General features: G+C 41.2%; 1 protein-coding gene and 1 long non-coding RNA gene across 7 annotated transcripts in view; one reads left to right on the top strand and one right to left on the bottom strand.

The window, feature by feature from the left end:
- Positions 1-26,495, bottom strand: part of LUC7L2 (LUC7 like 2, pre-mRNA splicing factor) — a 46,630-nt gene that overhangs the window by 15,445 nt on the left and 4,690 nt on the right. For 3 of the 6 annotated variants that reach the window (XM_053252131.1, XM_053252127.1, XM_053252128.1), the window contains exons 2-6: positions 24,390-24,460; positions 22,923-23,017; positions 8,827-8,925; positions 7,444-7,554; positions 6,396-6,539 (exon numbers count right to left, since the gene is read on the bottom strand). In XM_053252131.1, coding sequence (XP_053108106.1) covers positions 6,396-6,539; positions 7,444-7,554; positions 8,827-8,925; positions 22,923-23,017; positions 24,390-24,447 — 507 coding nt within the window. In that variant the 5' untranslated portion in view covers positions 24,448-24,460. Of the gene's footprint in view, positions 1-6,395; positions 6,540-7,443; positions 7,555-8,826; positions 8,926-22,922; positions 23,018-23,589; positions 23,629-24,389; positions 24,461-26,495 lie in introns of all 6 variants that reach the window. The other 3 variants (XM_053252133.1, XM_053252130.1, XM_053252132.1) reach the window with 2 other exon arrangements.
- On the top strand, positions 914-5,607 carry LOC128326065 (uncharacterized). The gene is made up of 2 exons (XR_008307832.1): positions 914-3,315; positions 5,394-5,607. It is a non-coding gene; the product is annotated as an uncharacterized LOC128326065 (long non-coding RNA).

Below are 26,495 nucleotides of genomic sequence, written 5' to 3'. Positions count from 1 at the left end.
CAACACACACTCCCACCCACAACAGTCACCACAGATAAGAGAAATGCTGGAAAAGACAGGGTGGGAGAAAGAAAGAAGAGACTGAGGGCTAGAAAAACAAGTGCAGAGGATGACAACTTTTCCAGGAACAAAGAAATAAAAATAAATAAAAGAGGGAAAGAGGAAAAAGAAGATTAACATAAGCAGAGAAGGCACAAGATGACACATAAATCCATTTGATCCCCATCATACCAGCTGTCATATTTGACAGGTCTCTGGCTAGCAAGTGTGTGAGTGTGCAAATGTGTAAATATGTATATACTGATTTTCAAAAGCAAAAAAGTACTTTGACTTGCTTGTCAAAGTAGTTTACACAGCAAGAGTTATGAGAAAATGGTTCCCTCTTCCAGAAAGCCTCCATCTTCTCCCCACCCTCCCGTAACAGCCACTGGAGAGATGTAGTGCTGGACTGAATAAGGACAGCCCTACTACATATAAGAGTGTCACCACTTTTTAAAAGGTACCTTTTTTGCTTAATTAGCATTACATAATCATAGACGATAAAAATAAACAAGCATCTTTGGGGGCAATTAATTGACCTAGCAGTAAGGAGGAAAAAACAGGTTGCTCACCTGTAACTTATGATCTGGTAGAGATCCGTCGACATCCATAAGAATGGGTAATGTGCCTGCTCAGGACCTTCGCGGTAGAATGCCGCAGCTCGTCAAGGCAACCAAGCCCACACTCCACATCTTCAGCTTGGTATTTAAAAGTGGGCCGGGTGCCTGTTCTTCAGTTCTTGGACAACCACTGTGGTCGACGATAATCCAGAATCAGGGGAGTTTATCATCGAAGAATAGCTTGCACACTCAATACATATATAGTGTAGCACTATTGCAGAGGGGTGGTCCAGGAGGGTCTTATGGATGTCGACTGGTCTCTACCAGATCGTAAGTTACAGGTGAGCAACCTGTTTATCTGGATCAAGATCCGTTGAGATCCATAAGAATGGGTGTTTAACTAGCTCTCCCAAGGAGGAGGGTGCAGTAGTAGCTATGATAACACCAGCTTCAAAATGCTTCTCTCGAAGCTTGCCCTGGCAGCAGAGCGCACATCTATGGCTTGGCGAGAGGTAACTCAGTGGACCAAGCTGCTAATTTACAGATGTCCATGAAGGTTACCCCCAATAGGTGTGCAGCTAGAGTGGCATAGGCAAGAGTAGAGTGGGCCTTAATTGCTTCAGGTGGTTGAACATTCTGTGTCTTGTATGCCAGTAGGATGAGCTCAACTAGCCATCTGGACATTCCTCATCTGGAAATACAGGAGCCTCTCGCAGAGCCCTTGAATGCTTACAGACAGACACCTGGTGGATCTAAAGCCCTTGGTGTGATCCAGTTAATATAAAAGTTCTCCACACATCCAGAGCGCATTGCATATTCTAGAGGGATAGATTGATCCCTGAAGAACGTAGGGAGAATAATGTCCTGGTTGAGGTGGATGCTGGACACCACCTTGGGTAGAAAGTCCGGGTCCATATACATAAGCACTTTATCCAAATAAATTCTAGTGTATGGCAAATCTATCTGCGAAGCTGTCAATTCGCTTACACATTTAGCCATAGTTATAGCCAGTAACAAGTCACTTTTCAAAGTTACTAGTTTGATGGAGGCAGAACCCATAGGTTCAAATGGATCCTATGTCAAAGTTGAAAGGACCTAGGATATGCTCCATGGTTTGATGGTTGTGCGGACAGGTAGATACAAATTCATAAGGCCTTTTAGAAAGGCTTTACTCTCTGGGTGTGAAAAGAGTCTCTCCATCATAGCCTGGATGTCTTGAAGATAGCACTACTAGATGCACCTTCAAATATACATTTGCCAGCCCTTGTGATTTTAAATCAGTCAAGTAAAGGAATACATCCGTGATTGTGACCAGGGTAGGGCGAAAACCATGCATAGGATTTGAATCAGAGCCATTTGCTTTTATAATTATACCTGGTAGATAGCTTCCTCTGGTTCAGAAGGATCCTATCCAAAACTTGATTGGCCATGCTATTAGGCAGAGTGTACGAATGTCTGGGTGCAGTATGCTGCTGTTGTCCCGTGTTAATAGATCTAGCTCCTGCGGTAGCCTCTGGTAGTGATTCTCATACAGTTTGAATACCTGTGGAAACCATGGTTGTCTTGGCCACCCTGGAAGCACTAGGATACCCGTTGTTGGAGCAGTTAGAAAGCAGGCAACCACTCAGCTAATCAGTGGTTGTGGAGGAAACCTATAGGGGATCTCCTGCTGCCAATGCAGCTGGAAGGTGTCTCCAAGTGATCATGGGCAGTGCCCTGCCCTGGAGCAGAAACAAGTGCATTTTGTGTTCTCCGAGGTGGCAAAGAGATCTATGGTTGGTCATATCCAACTCGTGAAGAGAGGTGTAATGTACTCTGTCTTGATTTTCCATTCGTGTTGTTGCTGTGGGAAAACTTGACTCAAGTTGTCCGCCAGGATGTTGTCTAGGCCCTTTATGTGTATGGCCATCGGGTAGACTTGATGCCAGATGTACGAACACCATAACTGCAGGCTGAGTCCAAAAAGACTTCAAGGTGGTTGATGTAGGCCAGGGCAGTGGTGCTGTTCAACTGCACCTGTACAACTTTTTCCTGTAAAAGTGGTAGGAAGGCTTCCATTGCTTTGAAGACAGCCAAACATTCCAGGAAAATGATATGTAATTGTTTTTGTTGCAAGGTCCACTTGCCTTGTATCTGATGTGATCTGCAGTGGGCACCCCAGCCTAGCAGACAGGCGTCTGTTAGCCAAATCGAAGGAGACATTTGAAAAAGGAACCCCTTCCAGCAGATTTCTGCCCATCGACCACCAGGTAAGCAAGCATAGAATTTGATCCGGGATCACTAGACATAGGTCCTGATGATCCACATTCAGGCGGAAGACCAACAGAAACCAAAGTTGCAACTTGCCCATCTTTAACCAGGCATATCGCACCACTGTGCTGCAGGATACCTTAAGACCTAGGAGTCTTTGAATGAGTCAGGCTGGTTGAGATGGAAGTTGCTGGAAATAGAGAACCAGGTTGCTGATGCACTGGAAGCGTTCCCAAGGTAAGTATGTCCTCCTGGTTTCTGTGTATAGAACCACTCCAATGTAGCTGATTACATGAACTGGTTCCAGCTTGGATTTTTTCCAACTGACTTGGATCCCCAAGTCTTGGAGGCGAGATAATACGTATTTTGTCTGAGAAAGTCACTCTTTGTTTTTGGAAGTCAGGAGCCAGTCGTCCAGGAGCCAGTCGTCCAAGTAAGGATAGAACGATATGTCCTGGGTCCACAGGTAAGATACAACTGCAGTCATACATTTTGTAAATACCGGGGGTGGGGGTGGGGGGTGGCAAGCCCAAAGAGCAAGACTGTATATTGGTACACTCGATTTCCTACTGCGAATCTTAGATATTTTCTGTGTCGTGTCCTGATGCCAATGTGGAAGTACACGTCTTTGAGAGCCAGCATCACAAGCCAGTTCTCTTGGTATAGAAGAGGTAGGATCTCTTGTAACGCTATCATGCAGAACTTTTGCACATGGACAAATTTGTTCAGGTGGCATAGATCCATGATAGGTCGCATGTCACCATCTCTTTTTGGGATCAAGACATATCAGGAGTAAAAACCCTCCGGTCTGTACATCCACTGTACTGGGGCAATAACCCAATAACATAACCCCTGCTAACTTGGCAAAGAGGCACCTTTTAATGTGGTGATTCTCTTTATTTAGCAGGGGGAGAGTAACTGCCCCTATCCACCCCCAGCACAGTACCTCCAGTGACTGTTGCTGGTGTCTATCTTATGTTTCTTTTAGATTGTGAGCCCTTTGGGGACAGGGATCCATCTTATTTATTAATTAATTATTTCTCTGTGTAAACCACCCTGAGCCATTTTTGGAAGGGCGATATAAAAATAGAATAAATACAAAAAAAAATTAAAAAAAATAAGCACCTTTGGCTAACAGCTTCTTCACTTCTTCCAATAATGCCTGGGAGATTGAGTGAACCCCATCCCTGTAAATTTCGGGGTTGTTCTGAACTCTGTGGCATAGCCTAAGGATATAATCTTTAGGACCTAGTGGTCCAATGTTACGTGGTGCCATGTGGGGGCATGGCGTGCTAGTTTCATGTTGGATGCTGGCAAGAGCATAGAGTTCGTGAGATTTGTGGTATTCCTCACTTGCCAAGATGTTGTGCCCCCAGTGGCAGAAAAAGAGAAAAGTCTAGCAGTGACAGTGGGTAGATCTGAAACTGTTTTGTGGACCAAGGACTGCGTAGTAACCGATTCCCCAAGAGTTCCTGCTTCCAATGATTGTGTGAAACCTTTGAATGTCAATGCCGAGGAAGTGCTGGAACTGGTATTGAGAAGCAAAAGTAAGGTGTGGGCAGTGGTAGAGTCCAATACCACTTCCCTGTCCTCCTAGACATCGAAAGATGTTATTTCAGTTTGACATCAAGGAGTCACCAACCTCGATGCTGAAAGAACTGGTGTTTAAAATTTAAAAAGGAACTTGTGCTTTTGGAGTCGTAAGAACCTGGGTCGATACCAAAGCGGTCTCTCGATGTCGGCATGGTCAAGAGTTTATCTGAGTAGGAGCTGGAGACAGAGAGCGAGCTCTTGATGTCGATGAGACGTCAATGACCCTCAATGCTTCTGCTGTTGGTTGCTCCGTTTCTTTCAAAGTCAAAATTCTCCATGTCAAGCAATACTTGTTGATCCCAACATCAGAGGTCAAGGATTTCGAGGGCAGGTTCTGAAGACCTGAAGGAGACCTTTCCTTTGTTAAATCCACTGTTTTGGACTTCTTTAGTCTTGGGGAAGAGGGAGGATCCTCCAATCTCGAATGCTTACATTTATACTTTGAACATTCCATTGCTTTGAATAGCAGGGGGAGTGGACCTCGATGAAATTTTCAGGATTCAATACAATGCCAATGTTGAGCTCGATGTTGATGGCTGTGGTTTCGTAAGACGACGCTTTGGCATCAACATGGAAGTTTTCAAAGTCAATGATGAGGTCACAGGGCGGGGTTCTCCCAGTGATAAAGGGCTTAGAACCTCATCATAAATGGCAGCGCAAAGTTGCAAGGCCCAATTTTTTCTTGTCTGCTTTGAGAAAGATAGGCATATTTTGCCTGAAGAGACACTGTGCTCTTCTCCCAGGCAGATTAAGCACAAGTCATGGAGATCTTTTGAGGGAAGCTTGGCATTACAGCCAGTGCACCTCTTGAAGGTCCGTTTCTTCTCAGCCATTTTAAGGATAATCCAATTTGTAGTCAAAGTCCGTTACAATCTGAAATAACACTGTGAAGTTCAGAAGCCACTGCAAGACAAAATCAATAAATTCAGTATGATATTTTTAATCTTATAGATAAACTCAGAAAGAAGAATTTAACTGACAAGGAACGACAGCCCAAGGACTGAACGCATCAACGGTCAGAAGAGAACTGAAGAACAGATGCCTGACCCTGCCTTTAAATAGCACACTGAAGGCATGTGGGTGGGGCTTGGTTGCTTCGACAAACTGCGGCATTTATTTTATAAATGATGTATATTTATATTTTATAAATAGCATTCTACCGTGAGGGTCTCGCGCAGGCGCATTACCCATTCTTATGGAGCTTGACAGATCTCAATCCAGATCAGATGGATTGATACTGTTGATAACATTACTTCTGTTTCTGTACATAAGCCATAATCATTAATTACATACAGTGCAGGGGAGATTGCATCTCTCCCCTGTGCTGTCTGTAATTCATGAATGTGGAACTACAATGCTTTGGAATAGGATATTGCTTCCAAATCTGAGTGAGATTTTCATTTCTACAGTTGTGCCTCAGAGTCGATCAGGTTTTCTTACTTTCTACTGCAGCAAAGAACTGGCTTTAAAAAACAAACAGAATGGTAAAGGCTAGTCTGGTCAAAATTAGAAAGAAAGTTCAAGGAAGATTAACTACAACAAAAGAGCTCAAGGAAGATTTTACCTATGAAGTACATAAAGCCTTGGCCAAACAGCTGTGGTACAGCAACATAGTGTGACTGCTTATTAGAGTGCAATGTACTGCTGCTGGATAAAATAATTTGTGTTTAATCTCTCAGATTATTGTATGTTTTTAGACTGTTATTGATGCACTGGATTATTGTTCTGTTGCAATATTTTTAGTGATTAATTGCCTTGATTTGTGTTACACACAGGTGAGCAAACTGTCAGAAACATACAAGTGTGGATTTACTATATAGCTGAAGCAATTTAAGACATTTTATAGGCTAAATATTGTGAATTAACTTGTTCAAAATAATATGGTTAAGATTAGTATCTCTGGTTTAATTACTCCTGCCAAGGTCCTACTGAAATATCACAGATTCAGATTACCTCCGCTTCTCTCTTCTTTGCCCTTGCTTTCTCCACTTCATCCATTACTTTCTGTGACTCCTCAACATTTCCATCAGCTCCAAGTTGTTCTACTTTGGCAAGCAGCTTCCCAATTTCCTCATTCAATTCATGGACTCGTTCAGCCTTCGGAAGTAAAATATAAAGCACTTAACAACTACAGAAATATGAAAACACTACATATAAAGCAGTGTCTTAAAACACAGATTATATTACAAATAATAACTGGACTTTTAAAGTTTGCTGCTAGCCTCTTGCTTCCAAAGTTATATAGCCTGCAGCACAAGAACCCCATAGATAAGTTTAATCAACACTTAAAATTTAAGAATGACAATACAAAACTTTTACTGCATGTTTACACTCTAATTGGTTTGTTTTCAGCATTTACCCAATTCTTTAAAAGACTAGCATTGTTACAAGTCAGGATAAAATACCGAAACAATGAGATTAGTATTTACCACTCTGCACACAAATACATCTCTTCAGTACTTAAAACACAGGACTGGATACTCCATTCCAATTCATATTAAAAACAAACAAAAAACCAGAAGAGTGACAATCAAAATAACTTCCTGCTCCTCTAAGGCAGAGAAAAGACTTTCAATTACTCCTTTCCAGATGCAGCAAGATCTAATTGTGTACAAGTTATCAAGGTCTCTCTTGCATTTGGAGTTAGCTGCTCTCCCCCCACAAAAATCTTACACATTACGTTTTCAATTCAATTCAGGAACACTTACAACCCATATGATCAAGTTGCTAAAATCAAAGGAGCCAGGAAAACTGGACCTAGAGATCAGGAAAACCTAGATTCCAACCCCTGTTCACGAACCCTGGGTGATCCTTTGAATCCTCTCTCATTAGCAGTTTCACACCTGTCAAATGGGCCTGCTAAAGAGAATTGCCAAGGTAATTAGGGAGTGGGATAATTACTGTGCATTTTGCACACTATAGAATTGCTATAGAAGTAATGATTATGAAAATTCAAGCTAGAAGAACTCTCCATGGAGCACACTATAGAAAGAGTGCTTACTTTGGCTGCAACTTCAGCACTGATTTCTTCTTGGGTTTCTGCCAGTCTTTTCTTTGCTACTTCAGTTCTTCTGTCACAATCAGCGATAAATGACTGCAGATGATCCATTGCCTAAAACATCAAGAAAACATTGCCTAAAACATCAAGAAAACATTGCCTAAAACACCAGAAATAGCATTTTTCATTAGCTAAAGTTAATTTATGTATTGCTTGTCTAACTTTAAACACCTATGTATACACCTTTCAAAGTGTTTGGTTGAAAGTCTAAACTTTTCTACTTGAGTAACACTTAACACTTAATTGCCAAGGCTTTCTGGGAGACCCTAAGCAAATAATTCAGGCTACCTTTGCATGAACTTTTACTCTCAGTATAACAATTGAGAGTACACTTCAAAGTCTTGAACACTCTCATTCTTGTACTGATCACAACGGCCAGCTGAAGTATTCAACTGATGAGAAGATACAATCATATGGGAGGACTGAACTATATTAGAGATGTGCATGGAACCAGTTCGGAGGCCCTTGATGGACCTCTGAACTTTAAGGACTGGGGAAGTTGCTCTCTCCACCCCCCGCTGCATCTCCCCCACAGGTGCTGTCATTAAAATCGGTCCCACAGGGCGACAGCGTACCTTCTTGCCGCCCTGGTACGTTGTGGACTAGAAGTGGCTTGAAGTGTCCACTGCGCACTTGTGACATGTGCAGACGCAACAGCCACTTCTGGTCCACAATGTACTGGGGTGGCAAGGAGGTACGCAGACGCCCTGCGGGACCAATTTTAATGACAGCATCAGCGGGGAAAAGAGCACCCTCCACAGTCCTTAAAGTTATTCCTCCCCGACCTTTGAACCGGCAGTTGCCGGTTCTGTGCACACCCCTAAACGACGTACATGACTGAAAATTATTCTATTCAGACAATTTGTATTGCATTGCAGCTACTTGTGTTGTAGCAAGTGGAGCCGCTGACATTTCCTCTCCTTTGCCTTAACTGAAAGCAATCCACTTGAGAGACTTGATCTTATTCCTGATCTTAACATGAATTAACATGAGTCCATATGATATACCTTCTGGAACAGTTCCTCCATAAGCATAAATGCTTTTAGTAAGGGACATGAGTTAGACTGCTAACCCCAACCTCATAAGTTCAATGACTTTCTCTCTTTAAAAACCCCCATTCTCTACCAAAAATTCTAAATTTCATGAGTAGGATATGCAACAAGGAGCATTTCATAACACTATGTTCCAGTCAAAGAGTTTTGAAAAAACTGACATTATTAGGATCTGTTTGTATTAATACCACTGTTCCATGTACTGATTGCTTCCCTCCCTGTTATTCCTCCCTCAGCCTTGATATGATGGAGATGGTTCAAAGGCAAAACATACATCAAGCTCAAAGAAAAAGTCTTGCTCTTTGGATGCGATTTCATAATCTGCTCTTAATGCCAAGTCATGCACTTTCAGACATTCTCCAAGGTCCATCCTCTGAAAAAAGAAAACAATTTTTTCAACTGAAACGATTAGTAAGAAGTGGCTTTAAATAATATTCCAATCAAATATTACAAAGGAGTTGCTTTCAAGTAATTTATGCAAACTGTTACACAATGCAACATCTGAAATGAACAAAAAAACCCTATTTATTCCTGCCAGAAGTGATTAGACTTGGTCTGCATTAAAATGTTTAGGAATCCAGTAGGGTTGTGCACAGAAGTTTGGCACTCCTTTTCTGGAGCGCCAAGCCAGCTCAAAATGCCGGCATTTGAGCCTGCTAGGGCTACCTTCTTGCCGTCCTGGTCAACATAATGCCGGAAGTGGCTGACTTGCGCACGCATGCCAGCCATTTCTGGTATTACGTTGACCAGGGCAGCAAGAAGGTACTCGACCACCCCGTGTCAGCAGTTTTGGCAGCACCGCTGACGGGGGAGGTAAGGGCACCCTCCCCGCACCTTAAACCAACCATTCCCCACCTCCCTGGAGTGCACGGAACCGGTTCCGTGCACATCCCTAGAACCCAGTATAACAATGCTCGTAAACCAGAACAGCAGCTAAATATTCAGCCACATACCACTACAGTCTTAGCTGCAATCTATAGCTTTAAAAAGGTTGAATATGTTATCCTTCCTCTCCTTACATATTTTCCCAATAAGCTAATATTTTTGCTGGATAAAGATGCAAGTAAGGAAATTAAGGTTTCTAAAAACAGTCCACTGTGGGGTTTTTTAATGCAGTATTAAGATCTACAAGAAGCGAGATCATGTAAAGCCCCACCCCTCACTCCATCATTACAAATGGCACTTACACTTTCATTTCTTCTATAACCTGCCTCCCAGGGTCCACCCTGACATTATTAGGAACATTAAATGGCATATTTCAGCACTATAAAATATTGTGCATCTAGAAGAACAGTGTATTACTGTTCACCTACCAATGTGGTGGTGGTGGTAGGGCACTAAAAAGAAAGATTGTTAGGTCTCAGCATTCAGTAATTTGCACATTACAACACTATGGTGTAAGAATTCCCATAAATTACTTTTAACACAAACATTAAAATCTTCACATTGTTCCCCAATAACTGTGAACATAAACTGGGAGGAATGAAGTTTACTCATAACACACAGAGGAACACTAGTGTGCAGCCTTTACACCTCAGGAAATATTCAAAATGTAAGCCACCTTCCAGAATAAACACCTCAAAAGGAATATTCATCCAACAGTCAGTACTAACTTGACTCCTACCCTAATTGTTGGGGATGCTACATGTGCATGCGAACACGCATGCACCACCATCTCCCCAAATTCAAATGCAAAACTGGATATTGCCCCTCCTCCCCACCCTTTTATTAATTAATAATTTTATTAATTAATATTCATACCCCACCCCTCCAGTGCAATACTGTTTGGAGTGGCTCACAAATATGCTTACTTTTCAAAGCAAGGATTTTCTTCCTGGCAATTAATTTGCTGACATCTTTTAATCTCTTCCCCCATAACTCGCTCACTCATGCCATCGCTCAAGCATATTATCTGATGCCTCCTCAAAGTGTCAACTTTTTGTTTTCCTTTCCTTACCAGCCCAAACCTGCAAAGTTTTCCCCTGGTTTCATACATGTTTTCACGCAAGAGAACGGCACAATACAGAATGATAATACCAGTCTACTAGGGAAAAGAGGATGAGGTATAGGAACATAGGAAGCTGCCATATACTGAGTCAGACCATAGGTCCATCTCGCTCAGTATTGTCTACACAGACTGGCAGCAGCTTCTCCAAGGTTGCAGGCAGGAATCTCTCTCAGCCCTATCTTGGAGATGCCAGGGAAGGAACTTGGAGCCTAGATGCTCTTCCCAGAGCGGCTCCATCCCCTAAGGGGAATATCTTACAGCGCTCACACTTCTAGTCTCCCTTTCATATGCAACCAGGGCGGATCCTGCTTAGCTTAAGGGGACAAGTCATGCTTGCTACCACAAGACCAGCGCTCTTCAACAGAAACAGAAACACAAAACACACTCCAGCTCAGATCCAGGCAACTGACAGATATGATACTTGCCTTGAACCAATTGCTACTCACCATGAGCATGTGAGTGGCTATTTGATTTAATGATAAAAATCACATGCTTGACAAATATCACTAATACTTCTGCTTGTCTGGAGGCAATCATTAGACCACTTCTGAAGAAGCCTGCCTTGCATCCCTCAGAGTTAAGCAACTACAGGCCTATTTCCAACCTTCCATGGCTGGGCAAGGTGATTGAGAAAGTGGTGGCCTCCCAGCTCCAGACGGTCTTGGACGAAATTGGTTATCTAGACCATTTCAAATTGGCTTTCGGGCGGGCTATGGGGTGGAGACTGCCTTGGTTAGCCTGATGGATGATCTCCAATTGGGAATTGACAGAGGAAGTGTAACTCTTGATCCTTTTGGATCTCTTGGCGGCTTTAGACGCTATTGACCATAGTATCCTTCTGGAACGACTGAGGGGATTGTGGGTGGGAGGCACTGCTCTGCAGTGGTTCCGCTCCTACCTCACGGGCAAATTCCAGATGGTGTCCCTTGGAGACTGTTCTTCAAAAACTGAACTTTGGTATGGTGTCCCGCAGGGCTCCATATTGTCTCCGACATTGTTTAACATCTACATGAAACTGCTGGGAGATCATCAGGAGATTTTGTGCAGGGTGTTATCAATATGCTGGTGACACCCAAATCTATTTCGCCATGTCAGCTCTATCAGGAGAAGGCATAACCTCCCTAAATGCCTGCCTGGAGGCAGGTAATGGGCTGGATGAGGGATAAGAAACGGAGACTGAATCCAGATAAGATGAAGGTACTTATTGTGTGGGGTTGGAACTCGGGAGATGATATTGATCTGCTGGTTCTGGATGGGGTCACATTCCCCCAAAAGGAACAGGTACACAGTCTCGGGGTGTTTCTGGATCTGAACCTCTCCCTGGTGTCCCAGTTTGAGGTGGTGGCCAGCAATGGTCCCTCTAATTTTTCTCATCTCTGTGGAGAATGAGTTTAGTTCTGGGCGGCAATATCAAGGCAGTGTGTGCACACATGCATTCAGAGTGGGGCCCTCCTGATTCAACCTGAGCGGGATCTAAAATGAACTGAGCAGAAATCCAAAAACTTGTGAGTGCCCACATGCCTTAGAGTGGTGGCCAGAGGTGCTTTTTATCAGCTTTGGCTAATATGCCAGGTGCATCAGTTTCTCGCCCTCAAAACGGTGGTACATATGCTGGTAACATCTAGGCTGGATTACTGCAATGCACTCTATGTGGGGCTGCCTTTGTAGATAGTCCAGAAACTGTATTTCGTCCAGAATGTGGTGGCCACATTGTTCTCTGGATCATCTAGGAAAAACCATATCACTCCTGTATTGAAATAATTACATTGGCTGCCAATACATTTCTGGGCAAATACAAGGTGCTGATTATTACTTATAAAGCCCTAAACAGCTTAGGCCCTGGGTATTTAAGAGGATGTCTTCTTCACCATGAGCCCCACCGCCTGCTGAGGTAATCTAGAGAGGTTCGCCTGCAACTGCCACCAACTTGTTTGGCAGCTACTCAGGAACAGGCTTTCTTTGTTGCTGCCCCTGGATTTGGAATGTGCTCCCTGTTTAATGTTTAAATGCTTTTAATTGTTTAAATGATTTAGTTTTGATTTTAACTGTTAAATTGATTTTAATTGTTTTTATATGATGTAAACCGCCCTTAGCCATTTCGGAAGGCCAGTATATAAATCAATCAAATAAATTAAATTAAATTAAGAAATAAAATACTACTGTGTGTTTCAAGTAGGCAAAACACAGTATACTTTTTCACTGATGTATTCAATAAGGACATTGCCAATCACAGCTTTCCCTACCAGATATATTTATTTATTGTTCAATTTATATATCGCCTTTCATTAAAATAATCTCAAAGCTGTTTACAATATAATTAAAACAATGCATAATTAAAATACAAAGGTACAGATGAGCTCACAAATTAACACATATAATACAAAAGTACAGATAATATAAATACAAAATAAACTCTATATAAAAATTTCAGAACCCACAGAATGATAATAAAATGTAACCAATGTTCTCTAATTTATTTTCATCTGTGTGTGGAATGAGTGTTATTCTGGGTGGCAGTATGAAGGCAGTGTGTGCGCACATGCATTCAGAATGGGGCCTTCCTGATTCAACCTGAGCGGGATCTGAAATTAACTTAGTGGACATCAAAAATATTGTGAGCTTGCGCACGTGCACACGTCTTGAAGGGAACACTGTACACAACACAAAGCAGCAGAAAAAAACAATACTCCCGTTCAAAAGCCTTGGTGAAGAGCCATGTCTTTACTTTTCTCCTAAAAACTGTCAAGGAGACCCAGGAGCGTATTTCAGCCAGGAGAGTATTCCAAAGCCTGGGGGCAATGACTGAGAAGGCCCTGTCCCATATGCTCAACAACCAAGCTTCTTTCACCATCGGCATGCAGAGCAGAACCCCACTCCGACAGTCTGGTCAAGCGGGCAGACACCCTTGGGAGCAGGTGGTCCTTCAGATAACCAGGGCCCAAACCGTTAAGGGCTTTAAAGATCAAGACCACCACCTTGAATTGGACCCAGAAACAAATTGGTACCCAGTGCAGCTCTTTCAAAATAGGTGTAATATAATCCCAATGGACAGTTCCGGATAAAATTCTAGCTGCCACATTTTGCACTAGCTGCAGTTTTCAAGGGCAGATTTATCCCTGCTTTTTCAACAATGATATCCAAGGAGGAACTGAACAAAAGCCAGTTACTGCATTGCTCCGAGAGCAAAGATTCTATGTAACTGGCATAGTTATGGGCAACATAGCTTTCTATGTATCATTAAAGAGTGCTGCAAATCAAAGAGAGTTTAGAATTCTCGATACCAATACCTTAACTATGGGAAGGTTAATAGGATCAATGCTTTGCCACAGTACCAAATGCAAAGTGAAGTAGTTGCTAAAAGGGCAACACAGATGGTTGAATCTGTGTATACTGGTTAATTATTATTATTATTATTTTACACAGTCAGACAGGTGTTATTGACTGGTTTGTTGTATCCAAACATCGAGTCCTTCCCAAGGACCTGGGATGCCATAATTTTATTGTCAATGTTGTTGCTGTTATAGATATTGTCGCAGAATATAGGCTGTTCACAGTAAAGCTGCTTTTTGTAATTGGTTGATGGTGATTTCTGTGGCCCCTATGGTGTTGAGGTGCTCTTCAAGGTCTTTTGGAACTGCACCCAGGGCACCAATTACCACTGGGATTATTTGGGTCCTCTTCTGCCACAGCCTTTCAATTTCAATTTGTAGATCTTTGTATTTGGTGATTTTTTCTATTTCTTTTTCTTCTATTCTGCTATCCCCTGGTATTGCTATGTCGATTATTTTGACTTGTTTTGCTTTCTTCTCGACTACAGTTACATCTGGTGTATTGTGTGGCAGATGTTTGTCTGTTAGTAGTCGGAAGTCCCATAATATTTTTACATCTTCATTTTCTTCAACTTTTTCAATTTTATGGTCCCACCAATTTTTGGCTACAGGTAGCTTGTATTTTTTGCAGATGTTCCAGTGTATCATCCCTGCTACTTTGTCATGCCTTTGTTTGTAGTCAGTCTGTGCGATCTTTTTACAACAGCTGATTAGGTGGTCCACGGTTTCATCTGCTTTTTTACAAAGGCGGCACTTGCTGTTTGTTGTGGATTTTTTGACTTTTGCTCTTATTGCATTTGTTCTTAGTGCCTGTTCTTGTGCTAAGAACAAAGAACAGGCACTAAGAACAAATGCAATAAGATTATTATTATAAGATGATGATGATGATGATGATGTATTTACACAGTCAGACAAGTGTTATTGACCGGTTTGTTTTACCCTGGTTTGCTAATAGGGCAACACAGATGGTTGAATCTGTGTATACTGGTTAATTATTTATTATTATTATTATTTACACACACAGTCAGACAGGTGTTACTGACTGGTTTGTTTTACCCAGACATCAAGTCCTTCCCAAGGACCTGGGATGGCTGAATTTTATGATCAATGTTGTTGCTGTTATTATAGATATCCTCACAGAATATAGGCTGTTCCCAGTAAAGTTGCTTTTTGTAATTACTACTACTATTATTATTAATTCAATTTCTATACCGCCCTTCCAAATATGGCTCAGGGTGGTTTACACAGAGAAATAATACATAAATAAGATGGATCCCTGTCCCCAAAGGGCTCACAATCTAAAAAGAAACACAAGATAGACACCAGCAACAGTCACTGGAGGTACTGTGCTGGGGATGGAGAGGGCCAGTTACTTTCCCGCTGCTAAATAAGGAGAATCACCACGTTAAAAGGTGACGCTTTGCCAGGTTAGCAGGGGTCCCAGTATACACAGATTAGAAGATGGCACAATTAGAATTTGCTACTAATTGTCTTGGAGAAACATGAGGATTATTTTTCTGGTTAAGTCTGTTTTAGGTCAAGGAAATGATGTATGTGAATGATGGACACTGAGCCATGTACGTTTCCAATGTTTATGATAACCAACAACACATTAAATAACCTGAAGTCCAGTAAAACCTATTTACAATCTTATTTTGCAAAAGCAATAAGATAACCTTGACATGTTGCATTTCCCATGCAGAACTTTCCAGCAATACACCCCAAGTTACTGCAATACATTGAGGTCTATCTTGTGAGCTGTTCTACCTGGGTTAGAGCAGCCCTACCCAGGTAGAGCTGCTCATGAGAACCACCAGGATCGGGACCAATCCCAGCACTCCTCGGTCGGGTAGCCTGGCATTTTTTTAACCCAGGCTAGAAGTGAGGTAGGAGGGCATGCGCATGCCCTCCTACCCCACTGCCTGGTCATGTGGCAGGATAGACTGCCGGCAGCCAGTGCTACCATAGAGACCGGGGGAAAGAGCATCCCAACTTCTAGAGTGGCCACAATGTGCTGCACTGCTCACGTAGTGCATTGTGGTCTTCCTGGAGGTTGGGATGCTTTTCCCCAGCCGCTACACTGGTGTGCTGCTTGCCATGTGGCTGTGTGAGCTGTAGCGCGAAGGAAGCAATGCTGGTCATTGGGGGGGGGGGGCGCAGAGGTAAGCAAAAGCCTGCATTCCCCCCGCCCTCCCCAGTCCATATGGTCATGAGAAATACCTCATTATGTGCTACACTGACAAGATGGTGTACATTTTGTCTTTCCTTTTATCATTTTAAAAAACGAAATAGCTAAGAAATAACTTCAGTATTGCACAACCTACCATATTAAAGTTAAGTTACTAACACCATCCATAAAACCAGTTCCTATGCTGAACAGAGCACTGTTATCTGCTCTGCCTGGGGGGGGGGCAGGGGGGATGCTTTCAGGGAGCATCTACTCTTTGCTATACTTCCGAGGCAGCCAGAACCACCAATTACCACGTTGAGGAGGGAAACTCCATTCGGCCCTTCCTGTGAGCATTCTAACTGCCATCAAGACAGTCTGGGCTTCCACAATAGACATCAGGAGAAGGGAGAAAGTGTGTTGGTTTGTTCTAGGTTGGAAGACCTGCATATGGAGGCCAACCCCAGATGAAACTAAAAATAACTATTGGCAGCAACCAGACTCAGTCAGTCTAAGTCTCACTAAAATTAACGGCAATTAGGTTAGTTATAAACAACTCATTTCACTGATTCAATTGGTGCTTAGTTATGACTAACTAATCTGGATGCTTCCCTATCTTAGTAGGCCATCTCCAGACTGTGGGAAGGAGGGGTATAAATCTGCTAAATAAATAATAAAATTATCTTTTACCTGTAATTTTAAAATAATTTTTAATTAAAAATAAATTTTTTAATAAAATGAAGTCTAGTCCAATTAAACTCTGTACCTACAACCATTTTTTTTCCTTCTTGTCAGTAAGCTCTGATTATATATATATATAATAGTTATTAAATCCCAAAAGAGAGGTTAAGACACTAAGGGAATGCCTATACTGCCAACTTAATACTGATTTTCCTTAAGATTATATGGGAAGTGCCGTCAAGTCAACACTTGACGTGTGCCGTCAAGTCGATTTCAACACCAGGCACCCACAGAGTCCTGTGGTTTTCTTGGTAGTATACAGGAGGGATTTACCACTGCCTCCTCCCGCACAGTATGAGATGGTGCCTTTTAGCATCCTCCTGTCACTTCTGCCCGATATAGTACCAGCGGGAATTCGAACCGGCCACCTTCTGCTTGTTAGTCGAGCATTTCCCCACTGCACCACTTAAGGTGGCAAGTCAAATTACTTTATTTAGTTTGATCCTGACTCAGTTGTGCCATGTGATGATCCAGTTAATTTCAGTTCAGAATAAAAGAAGTTTGGTAACTGGTTTGGCACACCTAAAATCTGTGCAGTTCAAGTTCAGTTTAGAAAATTTAAGTATTCAGGCTTGAAACAAGATAAGCCAGTGTGCAAAGTGCTTCGGTGTATGCATGGGGAGGCTAGACAATTTTGCTGTCTATGGGTATCGCCTCTACTGTATGGAATGCTGCTCCCTTGGGTCCCCAACCTTTGTGGGAGAGCTTCCAGGGCACAATGGCTCATATACAGCAGAAGCAACTTCATAACTGCCTCAGGCTACATTTGCAGACAAAGTGATTAATACAAGCAGTTTGCACATTTGCTTGCCATGGCAAGCATCTCTCTCCACTCTTGCAAGCATGATTATTATTATTATTATTATTACATTTATATCCCACTCTTCCTCCAAGGAGCCCAGAGCGGTGTACTACATACTTGAGTTTCTCTTTCACAACAACCCTGTGAAGTAGGTTGGGCTGAGAGAGAAGTGACTGGCCCAGAGTCACCCAGCTAGTTTCATGGCTGAATGGGGATTTGAACTCGGGTCTCCCCGGTACTAGTCCAGCACTCTAACCACTACACCACGCTGGCTCTGATACACCCCACCCTGCTCCATGCTCGGAAGGGAAATTAGTCTTAAGGTCAGCATGTTATGACTGGATAAGCCCTCACCTTCTACAGGAAGGAGATTGTCTCCAATCTTGCATTGCGCTTTTGAAATTTCGCATCTCTGAAGCACAGCATGTTGTCAGAGTCAAAATTCCATCCATCCTCCAAGTCAGGAGAAGGGGCAAAATAGTAGCAAGATACTGATCAGCCAAATTTGTAGCTCTTTGCTTAATACAATCACAATTTTGTATCTTAACCTTAATACTAGACAGAAAAGACTACAATATCAGTGCAATGAAAGTAGCACAGGAAAATTAGTTAATTCTAGATTGTTATTAAAGGTGCAATACTATGGGAAAACAAGTAAAGTAGAAATGTTCATAGCTACTCTCTTGCTCAAACACTGTTCATTCCTGTTCTATTGGATTCCCCCTTTCTAGTCTCTTGTTGCTACCGACTCCAGAGCTCAAATGCTGGAAGGCATTTGGAACCCTATAAATTTGGAATTTACATTGCTTGAAACCCTAGAAACTTATCTATAAGGGAGCTCATCTTTTAACAACTTATACACGCGCTTTACATTGGGCTGCCCTTGAAGAATATCTGGAAACTGCAACTAGTGCAAAACACAGCAGCTAGGGTTTTATCTGGAGCTGCCCAGTGGGAGCACATCACATCCATTCTGAAAGAGTTGCACTGGCTGCCAGTTTGTTTCTGGGTCCAATTCAAGGTGCTGGTTTTGACCTATAAAACCCTTAACGGTTTGGGCCCGGGGTATCTGAGGGACCGCCTGCTCCCAAGGGTTGCTGCCTGCTTGACAAGGTCATCTGAGGGGGCTCTGCTCCAGGTGCCGACAATGAGGGAGGCTAGGTTGTTGTGCACTTGGGACAGGGCCTTCTCTGTTGCTGCCCCCAAACTCTGGAATGCTCTCCCGGTGGGTATCCGCTCCTCAGTCTCCATCACAGTTTTTAGAAAGCATGTCAAATCGTGGTTTTTTACCCAGGCTTTTATATGATTGTCTCCACTGCTGCTTCTTGTATTTTGTACTGCTTTTATGCTTGTGTTTTAATTTATTATTATTTTAAAATCAGATTTATTTTAATGCTTTTTAGCTCAATATTTTAATGTGTCTAAAGGCGGGGTATAAATTTGACAATAAAGGACAATAAGTCATTTCAACAACTTTAATGCTACACAGTCTGACTGAGCAGTACAGTATGGATGAAGAACTTTGCAGTGGATAGTACTGTAGTAGTAACTTCTTCCCCTTCTGCTACTAGGCTGTTCATCACCTTTCAGGAGAAAGTTTGTTTTTCTGCATTTTTCCATACCCACCTTTTCCCTGTCAGGGTCAGTGCCACAGGTGGACTGAGTTGGGCATGAATCAAAGACAGAAGAAACCATCAGGCAAGTCAAAAACACAAGAGATTAAAAATTTGAGTTACGTATTCACCCGAATCCAAGACTAGATTTCCCCCCAAGTTTTTTGATATTAGAAATCGGGAGGTCATCTTAAATTCAGAGTTCTGTTCCTTCTGAGTAAATTCAAGTATATCCTGTATATAACCTCTGCTTTTAAAGGGGGTTGTCTTAAATTCATTCTTCGATTTGGATAAATAGGGTACATCATGACTATTTTTTATCATATCTGTGTCAGACTTGCACAGCAGCTGCTCCTTGTCCTGCCCTCCCCCATCAGCCAATGGGCTTTCTTCCAGGTCCCTCTGATTACACCTTGGGGCTCAGAGCAATCTGGTGTCAACTTTACACCCCATTATGTTGTACCTTTCCCCATCTATATTACTCAGATCTATTCTAAACAAATTTGTCTCATGGTAGAGTGGTTCCAAATATAGGATGCCAAGGTTGGAGTCTTCTCTCCAACATGTGTTTCTAACCTTGTCCACTGTGTTTCTATAAAACAGAAGTAGTGAGCCCACCTCCCCATTAAGACAGAGCTAACACTAATAAAATTACTGTGTTAAATTTCTCCACCCACATCGTCTTCTCTTGTTCTTATATGTATTAATAGAAAAATATTTTTAAAAATTCATGCCATGCATGTTAAGCTATAACTCTTTATTTACTTCGTTAGGAGAAAATGAGAACAGACTTCCAAGGCCACCAATAACTAGAGTCAAACCAAACCCAAATGAAAATTACATCCAAACTTTTTTTTTCTTGAACTGAAATAGTACCTTCATTTGAAAGTATTTGCCAAATCAAATTGGAATTGAAGTCAACAGAACATTTAGGTTACTGCTTCAAACTACAGAAGCTAGTATACTGTACTACCTCCATCCAATGCATATCAGCATATATTCAAAACAAAACATTTGTTTTGAATATGTGATTTTTGATCTACTTGATCAAGTTGATTTTTGTATCTACTGGGACTGTCCAGCTCCTTTCTCAGACTGGTAAACTACAACAGGCAATCTAATTCCTTAAGGGTGCTCACGGCAATTTCTTACTGAAATTAAACAGCTTATTTATTTTATTTTTTATTTAATGCATTTATATACTGCCTCATAAAATCTCAGGGCAGTTTACAACAATTTGTAAAGCTTGTAAAAACCAGAGCCAAAAGTTGCTTTTCATAACATCTAATGAGCCCTGGGGAAAGACTTCAGCGATACGATGGCTAGGGGCTTCTGGAGACCTATGGGCAAGCTCAGAATACAGTAAGCCTCTACAGCTGTCTTGGGGTTAGGAGTGAACAAGAAAGTAGTTTAAAAATGAACATATTTACTGATTAACACAAAATATTCTTCATTGTGACACACTTAGATTCTTGAACTTGTTCCACCTATTCTATGAATCACTGTTGTCAGAATGTGCTCTTTTCCTATCTGGCTGGTTATCGAATAGAAATTGGTCTAAACTTCAGCAATAATGGAATCTGAACTGACCCAAAAGCTTCAACCCCATGTGATGTTACAAAGAGGAAAGCGATGCCAGGTCTCAAGACATACGGACCTTAGTCCACAGTTTAGTTCTTTATGGGGATTCAACTAGGGATGTGCACCGAATTGGTTCAGTGAACATCCAAGAGCGGCATGGGGTTCCCTTAAGAGCAGGCAGGCCCTATCTGCCCATCCTCCAAGCCCCTGCTGGCCCACCACGGTGCTATTGTTAGGGAATGATTTCCATGCAAGCTGCAGCTTGTGCACCTTGCCCCTCTAAAATGCCACGCCACAGCAATGGAATGCGTCCCCAGCATTCCTGCTTATGAGTTGTACAATGGGAGCATCAGTGGTTTGTCTTCAAGAGCCTCTTTCTAGGAACACAAAAAGCTTAATCTGTGATGTCAACAGTATTTTAGGGATACAGTTCTTCCTGTACCCTGAGGTTTCAGTGCGAGTTGTGAAAATTTGAAATAAGATAGGTTTCCATGAGTCTTGTTTTGGAGTGCCACCAAAATCCTTGTCAGAAGAGGGAAGCAAAAATTGCTATAAGAGGAACACTTCAAAAGACATGCAAGTAGTTTAGACCTGTAATGGTCAACTCACAGTCTGCAAACCAGATCCAGCTCCTAAAGAAATTTGATAAAGTTCTTTACAACTGATACTACAGGCAACAAGTAAAACATTTTCAAGCTGTAAGAAATAGAGAAAGTACATATCTTAATGTTAGGTCTCTGTATTCTATATGCAATTCCCTGGCTATGGCTCGAGTGAATGTGCTCTTTAACTTTGAGATCCCTACTGCTAGTCAGTATCAATTTTGTTACCAATCTGTCAATCTGCTAAGCATTCGGTTGGTGTGATAACACACAATTTGACCCCTAAATTACTGACTGGAAAATAAGTGACCCACCCCAAGTATACAGAAGTTGGCCACACCCTGTTTAGATACTCATGCCAAATTATTTTAGTCAGTGCAATGATAGACTATATTCTCTGAAATAAAGTAGAGATAAAATATATGAACAAATGGCACAGAACAGAGTTCTGAATGCCAAGAATACTGAAGATTAAAGGCTGTTTTGACTTCATACTCTTGATGCTACTTCAAGCTGTCAAAATTACATAGACATCAACACGGTTACAGAGGGCCTTGTTACTGCTTCACAAATATACTGAGAGCAAAAAGGTGTTTGGCAATCTGGATAGAGAACAGAAAGTGGCAATGGAATGCTTGCTTGGAAATATAGGAAAGATGTCCTAAAACAGAAGGGTAGAAGCACGAATAGCTTGCCACAAGACCTGGGAATCTATAAGAAAATAAACAGATCAAGTTTACCAGATCAATTACAATGCCAGAGCAGAGGTCAAATTATGTTTTACAATCATGAGTGTTATTCTGCTCGAAAGAAGGAAGCAGATTATCCTGCCCCACTTTCCCCAGGCAGATTTTATGATAAAATGTTTATTAAATATTTACCACCACACTTTTGTTAATGCTCCAGTCATTTTAACAGGAGACAGATGCTGATATAAGGAAAGTTACTAAAAAGCAGTCCCATTGAAATTAAAAAGCAAGTGAGGCAATTGTCTTTTTAATTTCAATAGGATTAAAGTAAAGTGTGCCATTGAGTCGGCGTTGACTCCTGGCGACCACAGAGCCCTGTGGTTGTCTTTAGTAGGAGAGGTTTACCATTGCCTCCTCCCGTGCAGTGTGAGATGATGCCTTTCGGCATCTTCCTATATTGCTGTTGCACAATATAGATACCAGCAGGGATTTGAACCGGCAACCTCATGCTTGCTAGGCAAGTCATTTCCTGCTGCGTCATTATGTGGCTTTTCAATAGGATTACTTTGAGTAATCTCTCTCAACGTCAGTCCGTCTCATTAATGTAGACCTATATAAATAAACAGACACACGCACACACACACACACACCCCTTCGTATTTTAAATTAAGGCAGTCTCAAAAATTATGTAAACTTACTGTATATATGAATAACTAGAAACCTAAGGAACTGGTTTGACCAGACCATTATTGGAAATGTTAGGGCTCATATGAACTTCTATATGCAATTTTTATAGTGAAGAAAAAAATTACTACCAATGTATAAATAAAATACGCACTGTTCCAGAGAGGACATCATGAGGGCAGCAGTTGAGGAGATGACTTTTGCACACTCTGTCATCACTGAATTTGATTCGCTGACGGGTAGTGTCTCCTGCAACACAGAAACACACATTTCTGATTAGAAAAATAAGTGTTCTAAAAACTAGTGTAATTTTAGTTGCTTTCAAAGAACTGTTTTCTATTTAACAAAGAAAGAATCTAATGAAATAGATTCTGAAGAGGTGATACTATCTCAGCCTCAATAATCGTTTAAATATGGTGACTATCTTATGGACCACATGACATTAAAATATTTCAATGAAAGCTAACAACCGAACTACAATGAATGAAGATTTGCTGCTTCAGAAGCACATGTACAGATTTCTATTCCAACTCCCATGGACTGCACTTGGCAGTTAGCAGAAACAGCCTTGGAACCCTTTATAATAATTTGAGTGTCTACTGAGTGCCAGCTGACATTTCTTCAAAACCTCATTCATGATATGGACACAAAGATCTTCAACTCAGGCAGTTGTATACACATGGTAGCATTTATAAAACCTATAACACTGGAAGAAATAAGAATGCCTACAAGAAGCATTAAACCAAGTTTAAACCCTATAAATTGAACATTTGCATTAATGACAGATACTTCTATAAACACAAAAGCATCAACCTGCTTACCACACTTTGAAGTCCAATTGCAAGTCTAATCAATCACATCTGTGAACAAGGTTGGAAATATTAGGTCTAAATGGTAAACTCAACACCTGGCTACTGATTTATTGCAGGGTTTATTTTCCTTCAAGAAAAAGGGACAATTGAATAATTACTATTTCAGATTAGAAAAAAGAGGTCCTTTCAAAGGTATTTTCTGTGTAAAGATGCAGCAGCAGTTATACAACTCAAGTTATTTACATTACTCCTTAAATTGTCATGTAAAATGAAAACCTACTGATGAATTACTGAAGAGAACTGCTGGGGGTGGGGAGGGGAGAGGATGTTTGCAACTTTATCCCAACTTCACCTCAGAGGGCAGAGAAGGTATAAATGCAGTCACTACCCTTTCAAGCTTATTGGAAGAGGCAACAAAGTCTATGCAGTGGTTCTACACTGCAAATCTTTGATCTAATCATTCTATTGTGTAATTCCGGTTTTAAGTACCTGCTCCATACAGAAGTGAAATGAAAACATTTTCAGATGAGTTGTACTCCACTTGTTTCAAAAATCATAATTTATCAACAGGATAATTAGATCAGTAATTCACATACTAGAACAGCTTCAGAGTAGTTCAACAATAGGTTTTCAGAAGCTAGATCTCTAGATTTAATCGTTTTATACTAATGGAAATTTAGAGTTGTCTTTATAAGTCATGCCTGCTACTGCGGGACTGGGGTATTTTCCCCCCAGTCTCCCTTTTTTTAAAGACACAAATTGCTGGTTCCACATTAATTAACACATCTGAAAAGTTAGCAATAACTCACGGCTCGGCGAATGCGGGGCCTTTCTGACACTCCCTTGCAGAATGAAGTAGGCAGGCATAGATACATTGAACCTTTATAAATAAAACAAGGGGCCAGATTGTTCAGTTTGTATATAATAAACTCTGCCAGCATTTTCATCACAGCATCTAGAAATACATGTTGAATGTAAAGAATGGTGGGAAGTCTGAATTATTTTGTGCCTGACAGCAATGTGATAGTCTGTTATTCTCTGAGAGTTTACCAACAGAAGTAGTTTTTCCTAAACTAAGGCTGGACTGGAAAAACATTTTCATTCCTAGGTGACAGTATGTTATTTATTTCCCTTCTCCTTCCCCCAGGATTATCCAGATACTTAAGAATTTGATGATGGCCCTAACATTTTGATGCCTAGAAATTGAAACACTTTTCCAGCCCCGCTTATGGATAAGGCTCATCTCATAAGATCACCTAGTTTTCAGTGAATAAGACTTACGTCTCTCAAAATAAAATAAAAAATTACACAAACATATTATTTAATGGGAGAATTAGCAAATTTTAAGCAAACTAAAAAAGCAAACAGCATTTCCCCCATCTATTGAAAATACAAGTTTAGAAAAAAATCTGGTTGCTACTTTAGCTTTTTGTCCATCAGCACCCATGGTTACTACGGTATTTTTAAGATGTAGTGTGACATGGAAATCACTTTCTATTGTTACATATTCCAATGTCCTCTGAAAGGTTTATTATTGGTATAAGATGGTAGCAATGAATGCATGAATTACAAGACTAAGTTCATCTTTAGGAAACAGCAGCTTCCTTTTCTGCAAGATGTCTGGCCCAAACCATATTTCCATGTAATCTATGACTTCGTAGAGGTAAAAAGCAATTTTATAATGATATCGCATCCAGGAAAACCTAAATATGAGGATAATTGCTATGTATATGTATTATATTTTTCCTGGATATTAAAATTCATTTCCCAATAAATGTTAAGGTCAGACTCCACCAAATCATAATCTAGTGGAGGCTATCATAATCCAAAAACAATATCTGTATTTCGTTTTCACTACAGCTCTATGTGTAAACAACATATATTAAATCAAGTTGGCAACAGTAAACAAATCTAAATTTCATAATCCTTTTAAAAATATGTAATGCGTTTTCTTATTTTTAGCTAACATACTATCCAACGTTGCTGTGGACATTAAATGTAGGAAAAAAAAAGTGCATTCACAACATTACTAAAATCAACAAGGATTAGCCATCCCACCCTTTTGATAACTATTATTTGCATGTCAAACCAAGGTTTCCTATGCCTCATTCCCATTTATGATATCACAATAAAACCTTACTAACATTACTTACATTTTAGGGACCTGTTATAGTCTGCTTAGGTCCCAGTTATACTCTAACTTAAAGAGAATGCAATCTACAGCTATGCAATAAATATCCAAGCCAGAGATCACAGATTATTGCACTGTAACTCTAACACTTTCAAACAATGTTCCTATTGGGATTCCTATAGACAAAATACTGCAAAGGTTTGCACTATGAAAAGGAACCTATTTGGGTTTGGCCCAAAGTGAAGTGCTATCTTGGAGAAGGCAAGTGAAGTGAAGTGGGCTAAATCCTCCCCCCCCCCCGCCGCCACTTTGTGAACTGCTTACTAGAACCAGCAGGAGCAAGGAGTAATGGCTCCTGTCTCTCTCTTCACTCCCCACTGTGAGGGAGCAGACAGCTGTGTTCTCTGGCTTGACCTTTAAAAGGAAATCCCCCTCCGCCTTTTTTCCTATGGAGCCCAAGGAAATAGCGTGGGTGCTCTTGGGATCTATAGTCTTTTCTGAGGTTGTGGCCATTGTTGCAGCCATGGAAAAGATTACACAACCCAGGAGCACCTGTGCCAGTCCCTGGGACACCAAAGGGGAAAAAATGGGGGGGTGGTATTTTTAGAATTCAACAAGACTGTTTTGCTCCCTCACAGTGTGAGCAAAGAGAAAGATTAGAACCTGATATGGACTGGGAGTAGGAGACCTTTTCTCTATTTTCATAAATCAAATCGGCCAGCAGAACTCATACCTCTTCTATCCTGTGGCATCATGGTTCTTTCTTAACCCACCTCTTCCCGCC

The sequence above is a fragment of the Hemicordylus capensis genome, chromosome 5 (assembly GCF_027244095.1).
Source record: "Hemicordylus capensis ecotype Gifberg chromosome 5, rHemCap1.1.pri, whole genome shotgun sequence".
NCBI lineage: Eukaryota > Metazoa > Chordata > Lepidosauria > Squamata > Cordylidae > Hemicordylus > Hemicordylus capensis.
Note: the sequence above shows the minus strand (reverse complement) of the source record. Positions and strands in the feature narration are given on the sequence as shown.